Source organism: Oncorhynchus mykiss, chromosome 23 (assembly GCF_013265735.2).
Source record: "Oncorhynchus mykiss isolate Arlee chromosome 23, USDA_OmykA_1.1, whole genome shotgun sequence".
In the NCBI taxonomy this organism is placed as follows: domain Eukaryota; kingdom Metazoa; phylum Chordata; class Actinopteri; order Salmoniformes; family Salmonidae; genus Oncorhynchus; species Oncorhynchus mykiss.
In genome coordinates this window covers 42,475,926-42,495,788 of record NC_048587.1, presented here as the reverse complement: position 1 = coordinate 42,495,788, position 19,863 = coordinate 42,475,926, and the positions used below count along the sequence as shown (strand labels likewise).

The following is a 19,863-nucleotide window of genomic DNA, read 5'->3' as shown; positions in this document are numbered from 1 at the left end:
TATTCATGATTTACTGTATTGTATGTTTGTTGAGAACCGTCATTAAGGAATTGATTTCTTACACTGGTGTCTGGAGTGGAGAGGTCAAAACACCTAAGGGTTGTCATTTCCATACATCTGGAAAGATGTCTGTAGCTGACCAGACTGTACTGACCCACTTTCCTTCCACTTCTTTGCCCTCTCACTCCTGACTACTAAAGGAACCGGTGGTGCGTGTCGAAATGCATCTGCTTTCTGTAGGTTTTCTCCTTTCCTTCCAGAGAGGAAGCCATACCTAGAGGATTAGACTAGGACAGCCTATTAACTGATCTCTGCTCACACAGAGACGGAGAGCTCTCACTTTCCTTTAAGGTCCCTGCTGACTGGTATTGTGAAAGAAGATGGGGGAGGGGAGTGGACACATACATTTTGGGGCTGGAGGGCTAAAGGGTGACTACTGATAACCTCTCTCTGTGTTGAAATGAGGAGACCTGAAGTCTCCAGTGTTCTCCCCTTTGACAAGGAGAGAACACTCATCCAAGGGCCCGAGGGACGATCTGCATGTTGCTGTATGCCCCTTGACACTTTTCTTTTGTTTGTGTGTATAGATGTCATGTGAGCGTGCGTGTTTAATCTATGCCAGGGGCTCAGCCATCTTGACTTTCACTGTAAGCTAGGCTTTGATTCAAGCCTCAACACGTTGTGATCACAGCAAGGCTCTTCCGCTACTGAGGTCTTCTCATGTCTGACTTTTTATTGCAGCCTGTGACTGTGGTAGAAGCGCCCCCCCCCCATTCTTTCTCCCTTCCTCCCTGACACAGAGGGAGGGTTTGACCAATTACCAGCAGCTGTTGCTCATTTCACAATAGTCCCGCCCATGCTGTGCCAGGCTCGAGTGTAGCTGGGCTACAGTTTACTTAGTTAAAGAAGACTTCTGGCGTAGAGGATTTTCTACTGTCACTACTGTACTGCTTAGTACAGGACTGCCACTAAAGAAGACTAGTCACAGGTGAGGGGATATGGGGACATCTTGAAATACTTTTCTATGTTTAGTTTTCTGTTGAGACAGGAAGAGATTTCTCAGAGTAGCGACTTGCTGTTTCTGTGAGGATGGTGTAGTCATGACTTGTTACTGAGCATAATGTATTCAACCTTGACAAAGACCATGAAAGTTTGCTGTGCTTTTTTTCTGCCCCACTTTTGGGATAACCAAAAATACTTTTAGGAAATAAATCAAAGGGGGTGGTGTATTTTATTATCATTATTAAACTCAATTGAACAACAATCTTGGCGTTGCTATCAACTATCAAATCAATATTCAAGACCTTTTTAAGGGAAGTGTTTGTCTCTATTCTCCAGTAAATGTCAAAGTTTTTACAGAGATGTTGAACAGGGTTAATAATGAGGACCTAGGTGTTCCTTCCATTCCCTAGCCATCTATCTTCAAACGCGGAAGATTAAGTCAGGAAAAGTACATCGGTGCCATCTGTGTTACAGCAGTTTGATACATTTGCGCGGATGTATTCATTGTAATTTGGTATGTTTTCATGATGGAGCATAACTAAGAGACTTAAGTAGCCTAGTTGGTTAAAGATAAAATGTTTTCCACCCTGTGCCATGTTTTCCACTCTACTGTCTTTACCCTGTCATTGTAGTCAGCGTGAGGTGTGGGAGTATGGTCACGTGGACATCAAATCAAATGTTATTTGTCATTTGCGCCGAATTCAACAGGTGTAGTTACCATGAAATGCTTACTTTACAAGCCATTAACCAACAATACAGTTCAACAAATGGAGTTAAGAAAATAGTTAGTAAATAAACTAAAGAATAAAATAAAGAAATTCCTTGACTCTACCAGAGTAACGGAGTTTCAGATCGTTCCTTATGGTTTGTCACAGGGAAGGGGAACATGAGAAGGAAAAACATTGGACGCACCCCAAATAACACTCTACTGCACTACTTTTGACCAAGGCCCTTAGAGTAGTGATGTGATTCTGGTTTCATGTTGTTGCCATGACCCTCTTGTTCTTCTCTGGTTGAGGATTGAGCAGGGTTGTCAGAAATTGTACATTTGGCAGTGACTCTGTCCAGTGGTGTAAAAATACTTTAAACTACTACTTTAAACCTCTTAAGGATCCGCCCCTTTTTGTCAATTTTTCCCTAAAATGACATACCCAAATCTAACTGCCTGTAGCTCAGGCATTGAAGCAAGGATGTGCATATTTTTGATACCATTTGAAAGGAAACACTTTGAAGTTTGTGGAAATGTGAAAGTAATGTAGGAGAATATAACCACACACAAAGTGGAAGAAAAAAAAATGTACACACTATTTACAATTTACAGTATTTAGAACACCCTCTACACAAGATTGTGCTGCTGGTTCCAAGTCTATTTCTGCTGTGAAGCACTTTTCATCCCCTACTTGTAGGCTGGCTGGGTATTCACACCTCCTAGATGCCCGGGCGGGTGTTGTGGAGCCAGAGAGAGCAGCAGTCAGACTAAGTGGGGAAGGAGGACTTGAATGTTGTCTCTTTGAAGTCAGTCTTTACCACCATTGAAGATTTTATTTTAATCAGTAAGAACAAATTTTTATTACTTATTTTATTGAACCTTTTATTTTAGCAATACATCAAATAAACAACACATTTATAAACATGTATTTGTAAGATGGCGCCGGAGAGGACGGCAGATTTTTACGTGCCCCCAGCTGATAGTTGTTTTGTTTATTTGCTTTTAACTTATTTTGTACATAATGTTGCTGCTACTATCTCTTATGACCGTAAGAACATCTAGACATCAGGACTGTGATTACTCACCACGGACTAGCAGAATCCTCTTTTTCCTTTCACGACTCTGACGAGCCCGAGGCAAAGGATACACTGCTTCCTCAGGATCAGGCCACGATCTGCGTGAAGAGGAGGCAGAGAAAGACAGGGCGAAGGTCGGGCTGCCTTCTGAGAATTCGTAGGCGATCGAATAAACCCCCACTTCCCTCCATTCTGCTAGCAAACGTGCAATCTTTGGACAATAAAATTGGCGAGTTAGGCGGAAGATTAAACTACCAACGGGACATTAAAAACTGTAACATCTTATGCTTCACAGAGTCATGGCTGAACGACAACAAAGTCAACATACATCTGTCTGGTTATATGATGTACCAGCAGGATAGAACAGCGGCATCTGGTAAGACTAGGGTTGGTGGTCTCTGTATTTTTGTAAACAACAGTTGGTGCACGATATCTAAGAAAGTCTCAAGCTATTGCTCGCCTGAGGTAGAGTATCTCATGATAAGCTGTAGACCACACTACCTACCGAGAGAGTCTTTATCTGTATTCTTTGTAGCTGTTTACATATCACCACAGTCAGAGGCTGGCACTAAGACACCATTGAATGAGCTGTATTCCGCCATAAGCAAACGAAAACACTCACCCGGAGACTTTAATGCAGGGAAACTTTTCTATTTCTATTAGCATGTTAAATGTGCAACCAGAGGGAAAATAATTCTGGACCACCTATACTCCACACACAGAGAGACTCATATAAAGATCTCCCTCGCCCTCCGTTTGGCAAATCTGACCATAATTCTATCCAACTGATTCCTGCTTACAAGCAAAAATTAAAGCAGGAAGCATCAGTGACTAGATCAATAAAAAAGTGGTCAGAGGAAGCAGATGCTAAGCTACATGACTGTTTTTCTAGCACAGACTGGAATATGTTCTGGGATTCCTCCGATGGTGTTGAGGAGTACACCACATTAGTCAATGGCTTCATCAATAAGTGCATCAATGACGCCGTCCCCACAGTGACTGTACGTACATACCCCAACCAGAAGCCTTGGATTACAGGCAGCATCCACACTGAGATAAAGGCTAGAGCTGACAAATCATCAAACAGGCAAAGCATCAATACAGGGCTAAGATCAAATCGTACTACACTGGCTCTGACGCTCGTCGGATGTGGCAGGGCTTGCAAACCATTACAGACTACAAAGGGAAACACAGCCAAGAGCTGCCCAGTGACACGAGCCTACCAGACGAGCTAAACTACTTCTGTGCTCGCTTCAAGGCAAATAACACTGAAACATTCACGAGAGAACCAGCTGTTCCGGACAACTGTGTGATTATGCTCTCCACAGCCGATGTGAGTAAGACCTTTTAAACAGGTCAACATTCACAAGGCCGCAGGGTCAGACGGATTACCAGGATGTGTACTGCGAGTGTGCACTGACCAACTGGCAAGTGTCTTCACTGACATGTTCAACCTCTCCCTTTCCGAGTCTGTAATACCAACATGTTTTAAGCCGACCACCATAGTCCCTGTGCCCAAGAACACTAAGGTAACCTGCCTAAATGACTACCGACCCATAGCACTCACGCCTGTAGCCATGAAGTGCCTTTAAAGGCTGGTCATGGCTCACATCAACACCATCATCCCAGAAACCCTAGATCCACTCCAATTTGCATACCGCCCCAACAGATACAATGTTGATGCAATCTCCATTGCACTCCACACTGCCCTTTCCCACCTGGACAAAAGTAACACCTATGTGTGTATGCTATTCATTGACCTCAGCGTCCAACACCATAGTGCCCTCAAAGCTCATCACTAACCTAAGGTCCCTGGGACTTAAACAACTCCCTCTGCAACTGGATCCTGGACTTCCTGATGGGCCGCCCCCAGGTGGTAAGGGTAGGTAACAACACATCCGCCACACTGATCCTCAACACAGGGGCCCCTCGGGTGCGTGCTTCGTCCCCTCCTGTACTCACTCATGACTGCACAGCCAGGCACGACTCCAACACCATCATTACATTTACAGATGACAACACAGTGGTAGACCTAATCACCAACAATGACGAGACAGCCTATAGGGAGGAGGTCAGAGACCTGGCCATGATCAACGTGATCAAGACAAAGGAGATGATTGTGGACTACAGGAAAAGGAGGACCAAGCACGCCTCCATTCTCATCGACGGGGCTGTAGTGGAGCAGGTTGAGAGCTTCAAGTTCCTTGATGTCCACATCACCAACAAACTAACATGGTCCAAGCACACCAAGACAGTTGTGAAGATGGCACGACAAAACCTCTTCCCCCTCAGGAGACTGAAAAGATTTGGCATGGGTCCTCAGATCCTCAAAAGGTTCTACAGCTGCACCATCGAGAGCATTCTGACTGGTTGAATCACCGCCTGGTATGGCAACTGCTCGGCCTCCGTCCGCAAGGCACTACAGAGGGTAGTGCGAACGGGCCAGTACATCACTGGGGCCAATCTTCCTTCCATCCAAGACCTCTATACCAGGCGGTGTCAGAGGAAGGCACAAAAAACTCCAGCCACCCCAGTCATAGACTGTTATCTCTGCTACCGCACAGCAAGTGGTACCGGAGCGCCAAGTCTAGGTCCAAGAGGCTTTTAATCAGCTTCTACCCCCAAGCCATAAGACTCCTGAACATCTAGTCAAATGGCTACCCAGACTATTTGCAGTACCCCCTCTTTACACCACTGCTACTCTCTGTTGTCATCTATGCATAGTCACTTTAATAACTTTACCTACATGTCCATACTACCTCAAATAACCGGTGCCCCCGCACATTGACTCTGTATCGGTACCCCCCTGTATATAGTCTCTCTATTGTTATTTCACTGGTGGGCTTTACTTGTTACTTTTATCTGTATTTTTTTAAACTGCATTGTTGGTTAGGGGCTCGTAAGTAAGCATTTCACTGTATTCAGCACATGTGACTAATAACATTTTATTTTATATTATATGGAGAACACTGTGGTGAAGTGTGTGTACCAATTATATATATTTTTTAAATTAAGTATATTTTAGTAATTACATTTACTTTTGGTACTTAAGTATATTTAAAAACATAATTTTAGACTTTTACTCAAGTAGTATTTTACTGGGTGAATTTTACTTTTACTTGGGCCATTTTCTATTAAGGTATCTTAACTTTTACTCAAGTATCACAATTGTGTACTTTTCCCACCACTGACTCTACCAGCACTGTGTTCGAAACAGTTGTGGTCAGATGAGGGCTTAGCCTATTCAGTTCCTGTACCATGATGCATCAGGGACATTGCAATAAACGGGCCAAGGTAAATACCCGACCCAACCTGTCCCTATAATCAGAGGGATATGAAAGAGAAGGGTGACCCTGTATTATGTGGACAGATGTCTATTTAAAAGGGGTTATTGGGAGCAACTCTGGTGAGTTTCTTTCTCTCTGTTTCTCTCTCTCAAGTGAAATCAACATTACACTCACAAAAGTTCAAAAGGAAAAGAGACATTTCAAATGTCATATTATGGCTACTATATACAGTGTTGTAATGACGTACAAAAGGGAAAATAAATCAACATAAATATGGGTTGTATTTACAATGGTGTTTGTTCTTCACTGGTTTCTCTCTCTGTCCGTCTCTCTCTCTGTCTGTATCTTCCCTGTTGCTCTCCTGTCTCAGTCCTTTTCTCTTTCTCTTCAGACTTTCGTGGGGTGAGAGGGGCCCCGGAGCAGAGACCCTCTGGACTAATTTACAGTCAAATCCACCCCTGGCCCTCATCTCTTTTCCCGTTGCACCCCTGAAAAACCTAAACGTCCTCCTCAGAAGGACATCAGCGACTCCCCTCCACCCCTCTACTCCCCCATCCTCCTCCCCCTCTGCCTAGTTCTCATGTTCCTCCTCCGGGGAGGTTGGAGAGCAGGGGGCACACACGTGGCCAGCTGCCCAGGCTCGGGGCCACGGTGACAGACATGGGGCTCAAGAGGAGGCTGGGGCTGTGCTTCCTGGGTGTCATCTCCCTGCTGGTCATCTACATCCTGTGTTTGAGCCTGGAGATCACCATCCCCTGGCGCATGGTCAACCTGAACCTGTCACACTTCCCTGGTCTTGGGTACACACAGGAACCAAACAGGTAAACAAACAACAAAGCACCATTGACCCAGCTGAATATACTATGTGCTATGTATTTTTCTCCCTGTTTCCTGAAATTAATCCTAGTCATTTCCCTTGGTTTGCATAATGAGCAGCCATACAGAGGGAAATGGCTGAGATCATGGAGAATAAACTGCTCCATGGTTTTCTCTAACCACTACGTTCTTCCTGCAAGTCGTATCATTATGGTTTTCACAATGGAGCCACACAGCAGCACAAGCTAGACAAAATGGATGAAGAGAATGAAGAAAAAAAAACATTCTGGTGTTCTTTCAGAGGCAGTAGTCTCTCTGAGTCTTGACATGTGAAATGTTAGGCTGCTAGTAATGGGTGAGCGATAGTTCCGTTTTAAAAGCATGGGGGTGCAGATAAGATGCATTACGAGAGCGACTCTCTCTGTGTGTCTCTGTTTCTCTCTGAGAGGTCTATTTCAGAGACTAAATGACACGTTTGAGTGGTTTGAGCTTTAACAGGTCAGTCATTTTAAGCTGCAGCCTGCCTGCTTAACGTAGCCCTTGGGTTTGACTTAGCAACAGTGGGCAGTGCTTTTATATAAATGCCTGAGTCTCCAAACAACCCTGCTGTGCATATCCTTCTTAGTTCCAAACTGTGGCTCTCCAAATGCAGGAGTCGATGTGTAGCTTGCTGTAATAAGAAAGGCCAGTAAATGACAAACACATTTGCATTTCACATTTTTTGTCACCTTTTGATCTCAGGTTCACCCTCATCTGATTGGGTTTATTACATTGTTTTTTTATTAATATAAATCTAATTTTAATTGTCACATGCTTCGTAGACAAGTGGTGTAGACTAACAGTGAAATGCTTACTTATGGGCCATTCCCAGCAATGCAGAGGGGAAGAATGCAAAATATAACAAAACCTAGTAACACGAGAAATACATATTCAATGAGTAACAATAACTTGGCTATATATAAGGGGTACCAGTAGTGAGACGACGTGCAGGGGTATGAGGTAATTGAGGTAGATACAGTATGTATATAAATGCAGGGGTAAAGTGACTAGGCAACAGGATAGATAATAAACAGTAGCGGCAATGTGTGTGTGTATGTTGGAGTGTCAGTGGCCAAAGGTATTTGGACACCCCTTTAAATTAGTGGATACTTTTGGCTATGTAGCGTGAGTGTGTGTGGGTAGAGTTCAGTGTGTGTGCATAGTCAAAAATAATTGGTGCAGAAAGGGTCAATGCAGATAGTCTGGGTAGCTATTTGCTTAACTATTTTAGTAGTGTTATGGCTTGGGGGCCTTTTGGTTCCAGACTCAGTGCTCCGGCACCGTTTGCCGTGCGGTAGAAGAGAGAACAGTTTATGACTTGGGTGGCTGTAGTCTTTGACAGTTTTTAGGGCCTTCCACAGACCAGGCCTGGTATAGAGGCCCGGAATGGCAAAGAGTTCAGCCTTGGTAGCGCCTTGAGGTCAAATGCAGAGCAGTTGCCACACTAAGCTGTGACGCAGCCAGTCAAGACGCGTTCAATTGTGCAGCTGTGTAACTTTTTGAGTATCTGAGGGCCCATGACAAATCTTTTTAGCCTCCTGAGGGGGAAGAGGCGTTGTCGTGCCTTCTTCACAACTGTGTTGGTGTGTGTGGACCATGATAATTCCTTAGCGATGTGGACACCGAGGAACTTGAAGCTCTCGACCCATTCCACTTCAGACCTGTCAATGTGAATGGGGGCGTGTTCGGCCCTCCATTTCCTGTTGTCCACGATAAGCACCTTTGTCGTGCTGACGTTGATTGAGAGGTTGTTGTCCTGGCACCACACTGCCATGACTCTGACCTCCTCCCTATAGGCTGTCTCATCGTCGTTGATGATCAGGCCCAGCACTGTCGTGTTTTTTCGCCAAACTTGTTGGTGTTGGAGTCTTTGTTCGGATGTTCCTTTCTGCTGAGACTGGATTCTTCTGGATCCGATTGGTTGTCCAGAGTGGCCAATCAGTGTTGAGCAGCACCATGGTTACCTGAGGCTTCAGCTGCTAGTGCCAGATGGGCACTGTTTATGGATTATATAGTATTATTAAACGGCCGGTTCGAGCCGTCTCAAATACCATGGTTATGACAAAAAAATGACGTTACTAATTACATTGGTAACCAGTTTACACGGAGTGCCTGGATACAGCCACGTCTAACGGCTGTGTTGTGGACATGGGGAAGGGGAATACTGGAATATTTACTATAGTTTAAAAAACGGTCTTGTTACTAGAAGACCTTTGCTTGTGAGAGATTATGTGAAAAGTAAGCTGGCTTTCTACAGCAAAAATAAATGTTACAAACTGATTTAATATGTGATTTGTTTCCATTATTAGTAGCAGGATATAGTTAACTTGGAGTAAGCCTTCTATGATCACACACAGCGTTAGTGACCACAACAATTGCACATTGTTACACTGACCAGTAGAGTTGGTGTAACAATGCACTATCCCTTTCTGCTACAGGTTTGACCATTGCCGTGTTGTTTTGTCTTACACTAGGTCACACGACTCTGAAGACCTTATTGACGGCAACACACCATCAGATGGTTTGGACAGCCTACACATTGGTTCAACACCAACAACACATTTAAGGTTAAAGGTACAGTCCACATCCCCTGTCGGAGCCAGACCCTCAATGAAACCTGGAGCCAGGGTCAGAACTATCAAGGGTCAAAATATTAAAGGTGCTCTCCTCTCCAATTCAACCAAACCAACAGAGCCACCCTTCATTGGAGACAGTTACTACAGCGAAGTCGCCCCACCTCAAACCGTGAGTTGAAGTTCCCCTTTCTGAGCTGTTCCTGTTCTTTCATTTCATCTGCTTGGTGTGATTGTGGCCTACTTTAGAGACCTTAGAAGGGCTTGGAGGAAGTACTGAGGGTTGCACTTTCAGTCGTATGGGTGGCTATGCATGGGGACACTGTCAAAATAATGCCCCACACTTCTGTAATTAGGAAAATTGATACTCAGTCAGATTACATGGTTGATACTCGAGGAAACAAACAGATTATACAACCCAAAACGTAATTCATACAGCCATTTGATACGTTTTGGGCCTCTCCATGTTACGTTGTGTGGAAATCGGCCAGTTGTATTGTCACGTCTTTATATGCTACAATCTGCGTGGTACAATTATACCACTAGTTCACTGTTCATCAGCCTTGAAGCTGATGTTAATGGAATGATTTCATGTTCTACAAGGACGTTAGGTGTACTTGCGTGGGCGGGCGTGTGTGTGAGTGGATTCATTTCCAGTAAATAACGGGTGGTGTTCTTTTTTGCCCACGTACCATGACAGGATATGAAGTCATATTACACATTCTCCCAGACTGTTTTCTTTGCTCTAACAGCTTTGTGTCAACTCCATAGAACAATGTTGTAGAGTCATCCCATAAGCTACCAAGAAAAAGACGGACAAAATGAAGTTGTTACTCAAGACTTTCTTATAACATTGAACATTTCATATGAACCATTGCTGAGGTTTAAAAGCAAAACAGTCACTTCAGTTCCAGGATGTCTGCTTCCATTGATTACTGTTATTTGTCTTGTTAATGTGGACATAAAATGATGGTTGCAAAAGAGAGGAACTACTGGTGTTCTCTATATGGTGTTTTCTCTAAGAGTGTTTGTTTATGGTGTCTGGCATAAGACCGATCCACCCGTACGGATAGACAGCAGACGATAAAGGAATACCATATGGTTCAATTCTATCGCCTAGACTCCGCTGCCCTTGCACGTCGTAATTGACCCCAAAGACTACATAACGCATGTCATAAGTACCTGACAAAATAAATGATGCAATTAACTGAATTAAAATGAGTTATTGCTGACATTTTAATTAGATAATTGTAGTGCAATGTTTTTTTATTTAGAACAAACAGAGGGTTTGGGATGATACAGTGAGGCTGCATCCCAAATATCACCCTATTCCCTACATAGTGCACTACTTTTGACTAGAGCCATATGTACAGTATATAGCAAATAGGGTGCCATTTAGAATGTAGTCAATGAGTTTTCCACGTGTTCTTCATAAACGCTATGTCTCTCCCCAAGAATTATAATTCTCCACATCCCTCTAGTCACTATGCAGCTCTTCCACTGTAGAACGTTAAATTACAAGATACAGTTAATTACTTCCATTGAGAGTCATACAATTTATGCTGTTGCAAAGTCTGTCAACTGGAACAAATATTGCTGGCGCTGTTATGTGCTGCTATGTAATGATAACAATGAATTTGAGTTGTGACTGTGTTTTGGTGTTGTGTCCCTTACTATAAAACTAAAACACAAGAAGTGTATAGTCTCACAGTAGGAATGCAGATTTAGGTTCAGTTTAGCCTTTTAGATCTTAATGCATCAGATTACATGGACGGGTTTAAAGATGGTCTGAGATGAACTCATAATGGATTCAAGAGGAACTTTCAGAGTCGTCAATAAGAAGACTGTTTTTTTCCCCCTGCAGGACTGTCCAAATAGTATTCGTAGCAGGGTTCCCCAGACAAACTTTGGGGTGAGGTATTTGGGCAGGATCCCTGTCCTCCAGTGGGCCAAGCATGCCACTCCAGAACAGTACCAGCGCCTCCAAGTGTACCCAGGGGCTCACGGCTGGGGAAACCTTGACATTGACAGTAAGTGCTTTCAATACATTGTTGACATGTGACCGTAGTTTCAATGCATTACTTCACACCAATGCTTGGACAAGTCATGTTAATATTAATAGTTACAGCAACGACTACACATAATATAGTTACACAACATTGGCTACAGTAAGACAGACAGTCAGACAGTTGGCGTTAATGTGGGTGACTAACACACAATGTGGCCATTGTCTAACTGCAGTGCTCTTTGCTCCATGGCCTACACAATAAAGATTGTACATGGGTTCAGAGATAGGACATTACAACCCTTTATGGTCAGTCAATAGGACATCTGTACCTCTTTACAGATACACTACCGTTCAAAAGTTTGTGTTCACTTAGAAATGTCCTTCTTTCTGAAAGAAAAAAAATGCTTGTCCATTTAAAGTAACATCAAATTGATCAGAAATACAGTGTAGACGTTGTTAATGTTGTAAATGACTACTGTAGCTGGAAACGGCTGATTTTTTTGTGGAACATATACATAGGCCCATTATCAGCAACCATCACATTGTGTTAGCTAATCCAAGTTTATAATTTTAAAGGCTAATTGATCATTAGAAAACCCTTTTGCAATTATGTTAGCACAGCTGAAAACTGTTGTGCTAATTAAAGAAGCAATAAACATGGCCTTCTTTAGACTAGTTGAGTATCTGGAACATCAGCATTTGTGGGTTCGATTACAGGCTCAAAATGGTCAGAAACATTCTCCTGAAACTCGTCAGTCTATTCTTGTTCTGAGAAATGAAGGCTATTCCATGCGAGAAATTGCCAAGAAACTGAAGATGTCGTGCAAAGCTGTGTACTACTCACTTCACAGAACAGTGCAAACTGGCTCTAACCAGAATAGAAAGAGGAGCGGGAGGCCCCGGTGCACAACTGAGCAAGTACATTAGTGTCTAGTTTGAGAAACAGACACCTCACAAGTCCTCAACTGGCAGCTTCATTAAATAGTACCCACAAAACACCAATCTCAACATCAACAGTGAAGAGGCGACTCCGGGATGCTGACCTTCTAGGCAGAGTTCCTCTGTTCAGTGTCTGTGTTCTTTTGCCCATCTTCGTCTTTTCTTTTAATTGGCCAGTCTGAGAGATGGCTTTTTCTTTGCAACTCTGCCCCTAGAAGGCCAGCATTCCAGAGTCGCCTCCTCACTGTTGACGTAGAGACTGGTGTTTTGTAGGTACTATTTAATGAAGCTGCCAGTTGAGGACTTGTGAGGCGTCTGTTTCTTGTGAGGCGTCTGTACATGCAAATCTCTTAGCTCAGATCTAGAAGAGTAAATGATGGAATTGTTCCACTGTGTTCACCCCATAGACTGTACAAATAAAGATTTACCCACACCTTGCCTCAGGCCCCATCTGGTGTTTCGCAGCTATTGGGACAATAAGACACGTTGAGTGTGTAAGAATCGTCCATTGGGTGATTTGCATTAGGTAAAGATCTTTGGCAGAGATCCATAGATTGGCTCCCTTTATGAATATATTTTTTTATTACTTTGGAATGCATTTATTGCTGTGAGCAAGGCTGCCAATAATTATAAAATGATTCTCAGAGGTCTTTGTAAAAAAATGAAAATGAAATGTTTTTTTCTTTTGTTGTGCAAACAGCTCTGGTATCAACCCTGTCTGTTCTCAACACATCGGCCAACTGGCACATGTTTGATGACTGGGATCGTCGTAGCAACGGCTCGCAGTGTGTCTGCTGTGCTGTCGTGGGCAACGGAGGGATTCTGAAGGATTCTAAGAAGGGCCGGGAGATTGACCAACATGACTATGTCTTCAGGTGAGAGACGCCTTTTTCGACCTTGTTTAGTCTTGACTTCCTCAATAGCCTATGAACGAGGTTAGACCATCTTAGGTTTTTAAAACTTTTCATTCTACACGTTCCTTGTAATGAGTATTACCACATTAATGTGACAGTTGGCATTTTGTCAATCAGGATGGTCCATTCAAGGGCTCCTGAAGAGTCTGTAGATTACAATGAGGCATGTATCTGGTTGCTGTGGTTACCTAAGGGTCTAAGTGGTCATTTATTTTCCAACGGTCATTGACAGTGTTCATGTTCATTCATGCTACTGTTCTAATTGGTCATTGACAATTTTCCTGTGTTCTAATTGGTCATTGACAGTGTTCTGTTCCGTACCTCTGTTGTGATTCCAGGACCAACGGAGCTGTGATTAAGGGCTTTGAGCAGGATGTGGGCTCTAGAACATCCCTCTACACGTTCTCCACCAACACCCTCCGTAACTCCATGAAGAGCTACGCCGGAGCAGGCTACAGAGGACCCCCGCTCTCTGAGGTGAGACCTTACATGATGTTGATGGTTCACGATCAAATTGACTCACTGGGTATAAACATTGTTTGTGGAATAAAATGTATTAATTCACTAATTATTCCATCCATTCTTTTCATTCATTCAAAAACAAAACTCTTTATAGTCTGATTGTATTCACCCCCCCCCCCCCCTCCCAGGAGACTAGGTATGTCTTCCTGCCAGACCATGACAGAGATTACCTGCTGATGAAAGCAGCCGCCACACACACTCCAGTAGAGAGAGGACCAGAGAAGAGCAAAACGTAAGAGGTGGCATGGGTTCGCATCCATGGAGACAGTTTTGATTTCCTTCCCCGCACAGCATCCACTGTAATTGAACACCCTCAATGTCCCTCAAGTATTCCTTCTTTATTTACAAATGTGTCTTGTATACCGTTAGCCATATTGATATTTCTTTGTGCAGCTTGTGAATAGAGGCCTTTATTTTATTTTTTCTACCTCAGGCCACCCACATACTTTGGAAAAAATGTGAGTGTAGAAAAGTTCAAGATGTACCATCCAGATTTCATACGTTACATCAGAAACAGGTGAGTAAAAGAGGGGATCTCTTTGTAAGAGACATCTCAGTGCAAGAGACATCACTACAGACCCTTGTTCAAATCCAGACTGTATCACATCCGGCCGTGATTGGGAGTCCCATAGGGTGATGCACAATTGGCCCAGCGTCATCCGGGTTTGGCCGGCGTAGGCCGTCAATTGTAAATAAGAATTTGTTCTTAACTGACTTGCCTAGTTAAATAATAATCTTTAGGATAGTTGTTGTGACTCATCAGAATCACACCAGAGCTCTGATTACACACACCTGGACATATAAACTCCTTTTGAAATGTGAAACTCAAGTGTTTTGGGTGGCTAGACCAAGCACTCTTCTCACAATGGCTAAATAGGGTCATCTGATGAGGAGGTGGTTCAAAATATATATGAAACTAACTCACCATGCGTGTCGTGTGCCAGTGCCATGTAATTAAAATGATATCTAAATTAATTAACCATATCAGGCTTCCATCAGGATATAGTGTGACTCTGTTTCGGTGGATACTGAAAAGGACAAGTATTGTATATCGTTAGCTCTCCTCACAACAAGGAAAAGGTGGTAGCTCGGAGTGGTCTGTCCAACACCTTTTCTCCAACAAAGGCATTTTAGGATAGAATAGGATCAAATCAAATGAAATGTATTTATATAGCCCATCGTACATCAGCTGATATCTCAAAATGCTGTACAGAAACCCAGCCTAAAATCCCAAACAGCAAGAAATGCAGGTGTAGAAGCACGGTGGCTAGGAAAAACTCCCTAGAAAGGCCAAAACCTAGGAAGAAACCTAGAGAGGAACCAGGCTATGTGGGGTGGCCAGTCCTCTTCTGGCTGTGCCGGGTGGAGATTATAACAGAACATGGCCAAGATGTTCAAATGTTCATAAATGACCAGCATGGTCAAATAATAATAATCACAGGCAGAACAGTTGAAACTGGAGCAGCAGCACGGCCAGGTGGACTGGGGACAGCAAGGAGTCATCATATCAGGTAGTCCTGAGGCACGGTCCTAGGGCTCAGGTCCTCCGAGAGAGAGAAAGAAAGAGAGAATTAGAGAGAGCATACTTAAATTCACACAGGACACCGGATAGGACAGGAGAAGTACTCCAGATATAATAAACTGACCCTAGCCCCCCGACACATAAACGACTGCAGCATAAATACTGGAGGCTGAGACAGGAGGGGTCAGGAGACACTGTGGCCCCATCCGATGACACCCCTGGACAGGGCCAAACAGGAAGGATATAACCCCACCCACTTTGCCAAAGCACAGCCCCCACACCACTAGATCAACTTTATTGTACCTGAGAATATTTTCTGACACTATTTTAATATTTAATTTGAAGTAAATATGTGCACCTGCAGTGTGGTTGTTAAATGGTTTTCATGTTCTGTGTAGGTTCCTCCGAGGCCATGCCATGCAGACCAAATACAAGAACATATACCGTCCATCAACAGGTGCTGTGATGCTGCTGGCTGCTATGCACACCTGTGACCAGGTACAGTATGAGCTACCACAGCCACTAAACAGTAATTACAACTCTTCATATTTGAACAAGACAAGACCGTTTATGACCACTGACAGTAAAAGCACAAGGTAAACTGTAACTACAACACGTTGTATTAGTTAATTACGACCATGTACAGTAAAAGGGCTCCCGACTGGGGCAGCGGTCTAAGGCACTGCATCTCAGTGCTAGAGGAGTCACTACAGACCCTGGTCTGATTCCATTCTGTATCAGAACCGGCCGTGATTGGGAGTCCCATAGGGTGGCGCATAATTGTTCCAGCGTCATCCGGATTAGGGTTTGGCGGGTAGTTGGCCGTCATTGTAAATAATAATTTGTTATTAACTGACTTACCTAGTTAAATAAAAAATCTTAAAGCACAAGGTAAACTGTAACGTTATATTAGTTAGTTACGACCATGTACAGTAAAAGCTGTAGTGTACAGTAAAAGCACAAGGTAAACTGTAACGTTATATTAGTTAGTTACGACCATGTACAGTAAAAGCTGTAGTGTACAGTAAAAGCTGTAGTGTACAGTAAAATATGTAGTGTACAGTAAAAGCTGTAGTGTACAGTAAAAGCTGTAGTGTACAGTAAAAGCTGTAGTGTACAGTAAAATATGTAGTGTACAGTAAAAGCACAAGGTAAACTGTAACGTTATATTAGTTAGTTACGACCATGTACAGTAAAAGCTGTAGTGTACAGTAAAAGCTGTAGTGTACAGTAAAAGCTGTAGAGTACAGTAAAAGCTGTAGTGTACAGTAAAATATGTAGTGTACAGTAAAAGCTGAGTAAACTCTGATTGCCAGTCACGGTGAAAAAAAGTTAAACTCCCTTTACTGTCAATGTATTTTTCTGTAAAATATGGGTAAACTGTTTGGCAAAATAAAAAGGTGGATAAACTGCATTTTTACCCTCCACTACACCATTAATTACGACTCCCTGGACATGACTGCACTTGCCTTACGGATTGACAGTAGTTACTCTGGCCCTGATAGCCTTCGATTAGACATGCAGCATGCCGCTCAGATCCCTAATGAAAGCAAAGGTCCATAAGGTAATCATTGTGCTTGAGTTGTGAAACACTTGACAACAAGACGGTGACTGCACCAACTAACCCATCCCCCCCTTTTCCTCTCTCTCTGTCTCTCTCTCTCGCTCTCTGTCTGTGTGCATGTTGAAAACAGGTGAGCGCGTATGGCTTCATGACTCCAGACTATAAAAACTACTCTGACCACTACTATGACAGTAGATATCACCCTGTGGCTTTCTTCATCAACCATGACCTGAAGATGGAGATGACACTGTGGCAGCAGCTCCACCAGGCAGGACTCATCACGCTCTACATGCACCAGTGATCTCAGGAACTAACTCACTCCAGGTCACTATGGCAACGACCACATTAATGACATACGTCTATGGTAATGACTATGTGTCCACCACTGGCTCCCAAGGTTTGCCAACCCCCAGTAAACTAACTTACTGTTAGTTGCAACTACAAGATTTATAGAAAAATTACTCCACGTCTGACTTCGTCATTGCCTGCCATGTTGGAGGTTAGCCAATACTTCTGAGAAAATGGTCTCCATGGAGATGGGCTTGAGAAGTCTCTAAAAGGGTGGAGGCAGGTGGCCAGTCATAGACTGTTGCTGACACTTGCTGAGTTACCAGGAAAACTGACAGATTCTTTTCATTCTGGGAAAAGATTGTTTTAGACTGTGCAGCTGAAGATTTTATCAATGGCCCTGATTTTGGACATATTTTACCAAATAATATTTATTAGCCTTTTAATTTTTTTATTGTTTAATATTACCCCCTTTTCTCCCCAATTCTGTGGTATCCAATTGTTAGTAGTTTCTATCTTGTCTCATCGCTACAACTCCCATACGGGCTCTGGAGAGACGAAGGTCGAAAGCCATGCGTCCTCCAAAACACAACCCAACCAAGCCGCACTGCTTCTTAACACAGCGCTCATCCAACCCGGGAGCCAGCCGCACCAATGTGTCGGAGGAAACACCGTGCACCTCGCGACCTGGTTAGCGTGCACTACACCCAGCCCGCTACAGGAGGAGAGACAAGGAAATCCCTACTGTCCAAACTCTCCCTAACCCAGACGACGCTAGGCCAATTTTGCGTCGCCCTACGGACCTCCCGGTCGCGGCCAGCTGCGACATAGCCTGGGTGCGAACCCAGAGTCTCTGGTGGAACAGCCCTAGACCACTGCGCCACCCGCGAGGCCCCTTTTATTAGCCTTTTTATACTATTTTAAGACCTTTTTTAGTATTTTTAAACCATTTCAGACAATCAGCTTTTGTGGGTCTTAGTCAGACATATGTTTCAAAGATCATACCCCCAAGACATGCTAACCTCCCCTGTTATTGGTAATGGTTAGAAGTTAGATCATACCCCCAAGACATGCTAACCTCCCCTGTTATTGGTAATGGTTAGAAGTTAGATCATACCCCCAAGACATGCTAACCTCCCCTGTTATTGGTAATGGTTAGAAGTTAGATCATACCCCCAAGACATGCTAACCTCCCCTGTTATTGGTAATGGTTAGAAGTTAGATCATACCCCCAAGACATGCTAACCTCCCCTGTTATTGGTAATGGTGAGAGGTTAGATCATACCCCCAAGACATGCTAACCTCCCCTGTTATTGGTAATGGTTAGAGGTTAGATCATACCCCCAAGACATGCTAACCTCTTCTGTTATTGGTAATGGTGAGAGGTTAGATCATACCCCCAAGACATGCTAACCTCCCCTGTTATTGGTAATGGTGAGAGGTTAGCATGTATGATCTGTGACCCTCCCTCTACCGTTCTCACTCCTCATTATTCACAATTCATTCAGGATTTTCTGTAATCATGGCAGCATCCACATGAATGTAGAAGTGTTTAGAAACATATGCTATTCTTATTTATAATAAAAGTGACTCTATTGGGCACAAAATAATCTGAAACACTACCAAACTAACTGCAAATGCATCCAACAAGTTTGTAGAGTCACAAGCTTGATGTCGTCATGGGACCAAATATTCAACTTTTACCACTTTATTTATCAGAATCTTTAGGGTTGTCAATAACCACTACCTTTTTGAGAGATAAAAAGTATTACTTGTTAAACAAAATCTGAGCAATTGTAAATATAAAATATAATTCCCCCATTTTTTTGCATTCATTATAGATCCGTATTTTAATTATTTATTTTGCACAGTCGTTATTGCTTATCTTTTTTTAAGGGTGTCAGTAATTTCGGACCCCACTGTATGTTGACAAGAGATAGGGCTGTTGCTGCTGGGCGGGCCACCTACTTAAAATACCCACTACCCTCGCTCACTGCCCTAAATTCTTTCGCACAGCACTGCCGGCAGTAGTCATGGTCTATTCTGATAAGTAGTCAGATAATTTTGACATGATATTACTATGTTTCTGTGTGGAGTCAGTGTAGTAGTGGGTCAACAGACAACTCAAGTGTTTGACCAAAGCAAAGTTAAGGGGAGAAGATAACAGATTATTTTTTTTTAAATCAAAAAGTAAATTTTTTATTAAATATGTTTTTAAAATGTATTTTACTTTCATACATGTTTCCTTATTAATATGAGAGAGCAATGCTACATAGACAAGAACTGTATTTTTTTTCAAACTACCACCAGTGTGTTCCTTAATGTGAATCTCAATCTTTTGTCTGCAAAATGAGTTGTTGTTGGGGTAACTGGGGAAACTATTTGAAGTGAAGGAAGATGTTTCCACAACAACTCCAAAAGGACACTTTGTCAGTGGCCTTTTTCTCCGGGCACACGCTCCCAGAACATGAATGGATGTTTCCAAGGATCTCTTGGAGAATTGGAGTATGTGTGGCTGGACTAGACAATAGAGCACCTGGACTCTTCTCAAAGCTAGCTCAGGGCTGGATTCGTTAGGCACCAACCAGAAGAAAATTGACTGAA

The 19,863-nt window shown here is 43.1% G+C and overlaps 1 protein-coding gene across 1 annotated transcript; it reads left to right on the top strand.

Annotated features, from left to right (window-relative positions):
- Window positions 1-123: 123 nt before the first annotated feature.
- Window positions 124-18,375, top strand: LOC110502786 (alpha-N-acetylgalactosaminide alpha-2,6-sialyltransferase 2). Its single transcript, XM_021581060.2, has 10 exons — window positions 124-988; window positions 6,466-6,895; window positions 9,404-9,674; window positions 11,367-11,532; window positions 13,150-13,324; window positions 13,702-13,840; window positions 14,014-14,117; window positions 14,319-14,402; window positions 15,806-15,905; window positions 17,102-18,375. Exons 2-10 carry the CDS (start codon window positions 6,735-6,737, stop codon window positions 17,270-17,272), a joined length of 1,371 nt encoding a protein of 456 aa, XP_021436735.2. The 5' UTR covers window positions 124-988; window positions 6,466-6,734; the 3' UTR covers window positions 17,273-18,375.
- The last annotated feature ends 1,488 nt before the right edge of the window (window positions 18,376-19,863 follow it).

Bases quoted from the DNA above. Each gene is read 5' to 3' on its own strand.
- LOC110502786 (XM_021581060.2), top strand. From the start codon at position 6,735: ATGGGGCTCAAGAGGAGGCTGGGGCTGTGCTTCCTGGGTGTCATCTCC. The intron at 13,841-14,013 runs GTGAGACCTTAC...CCCCCCTCCCAG, and splicing joins GAGGACCCCCGCTCTCTGAG to GAGACTAGGTATGTCTTCCT. The intron at 14,118-14,318 runs GTAAGAGGTGGC...TTTCTACCTCAG, and splicing joins GGACCAGAGAAGAGCAAAAC to GCCACCCACATACTTTGGAA.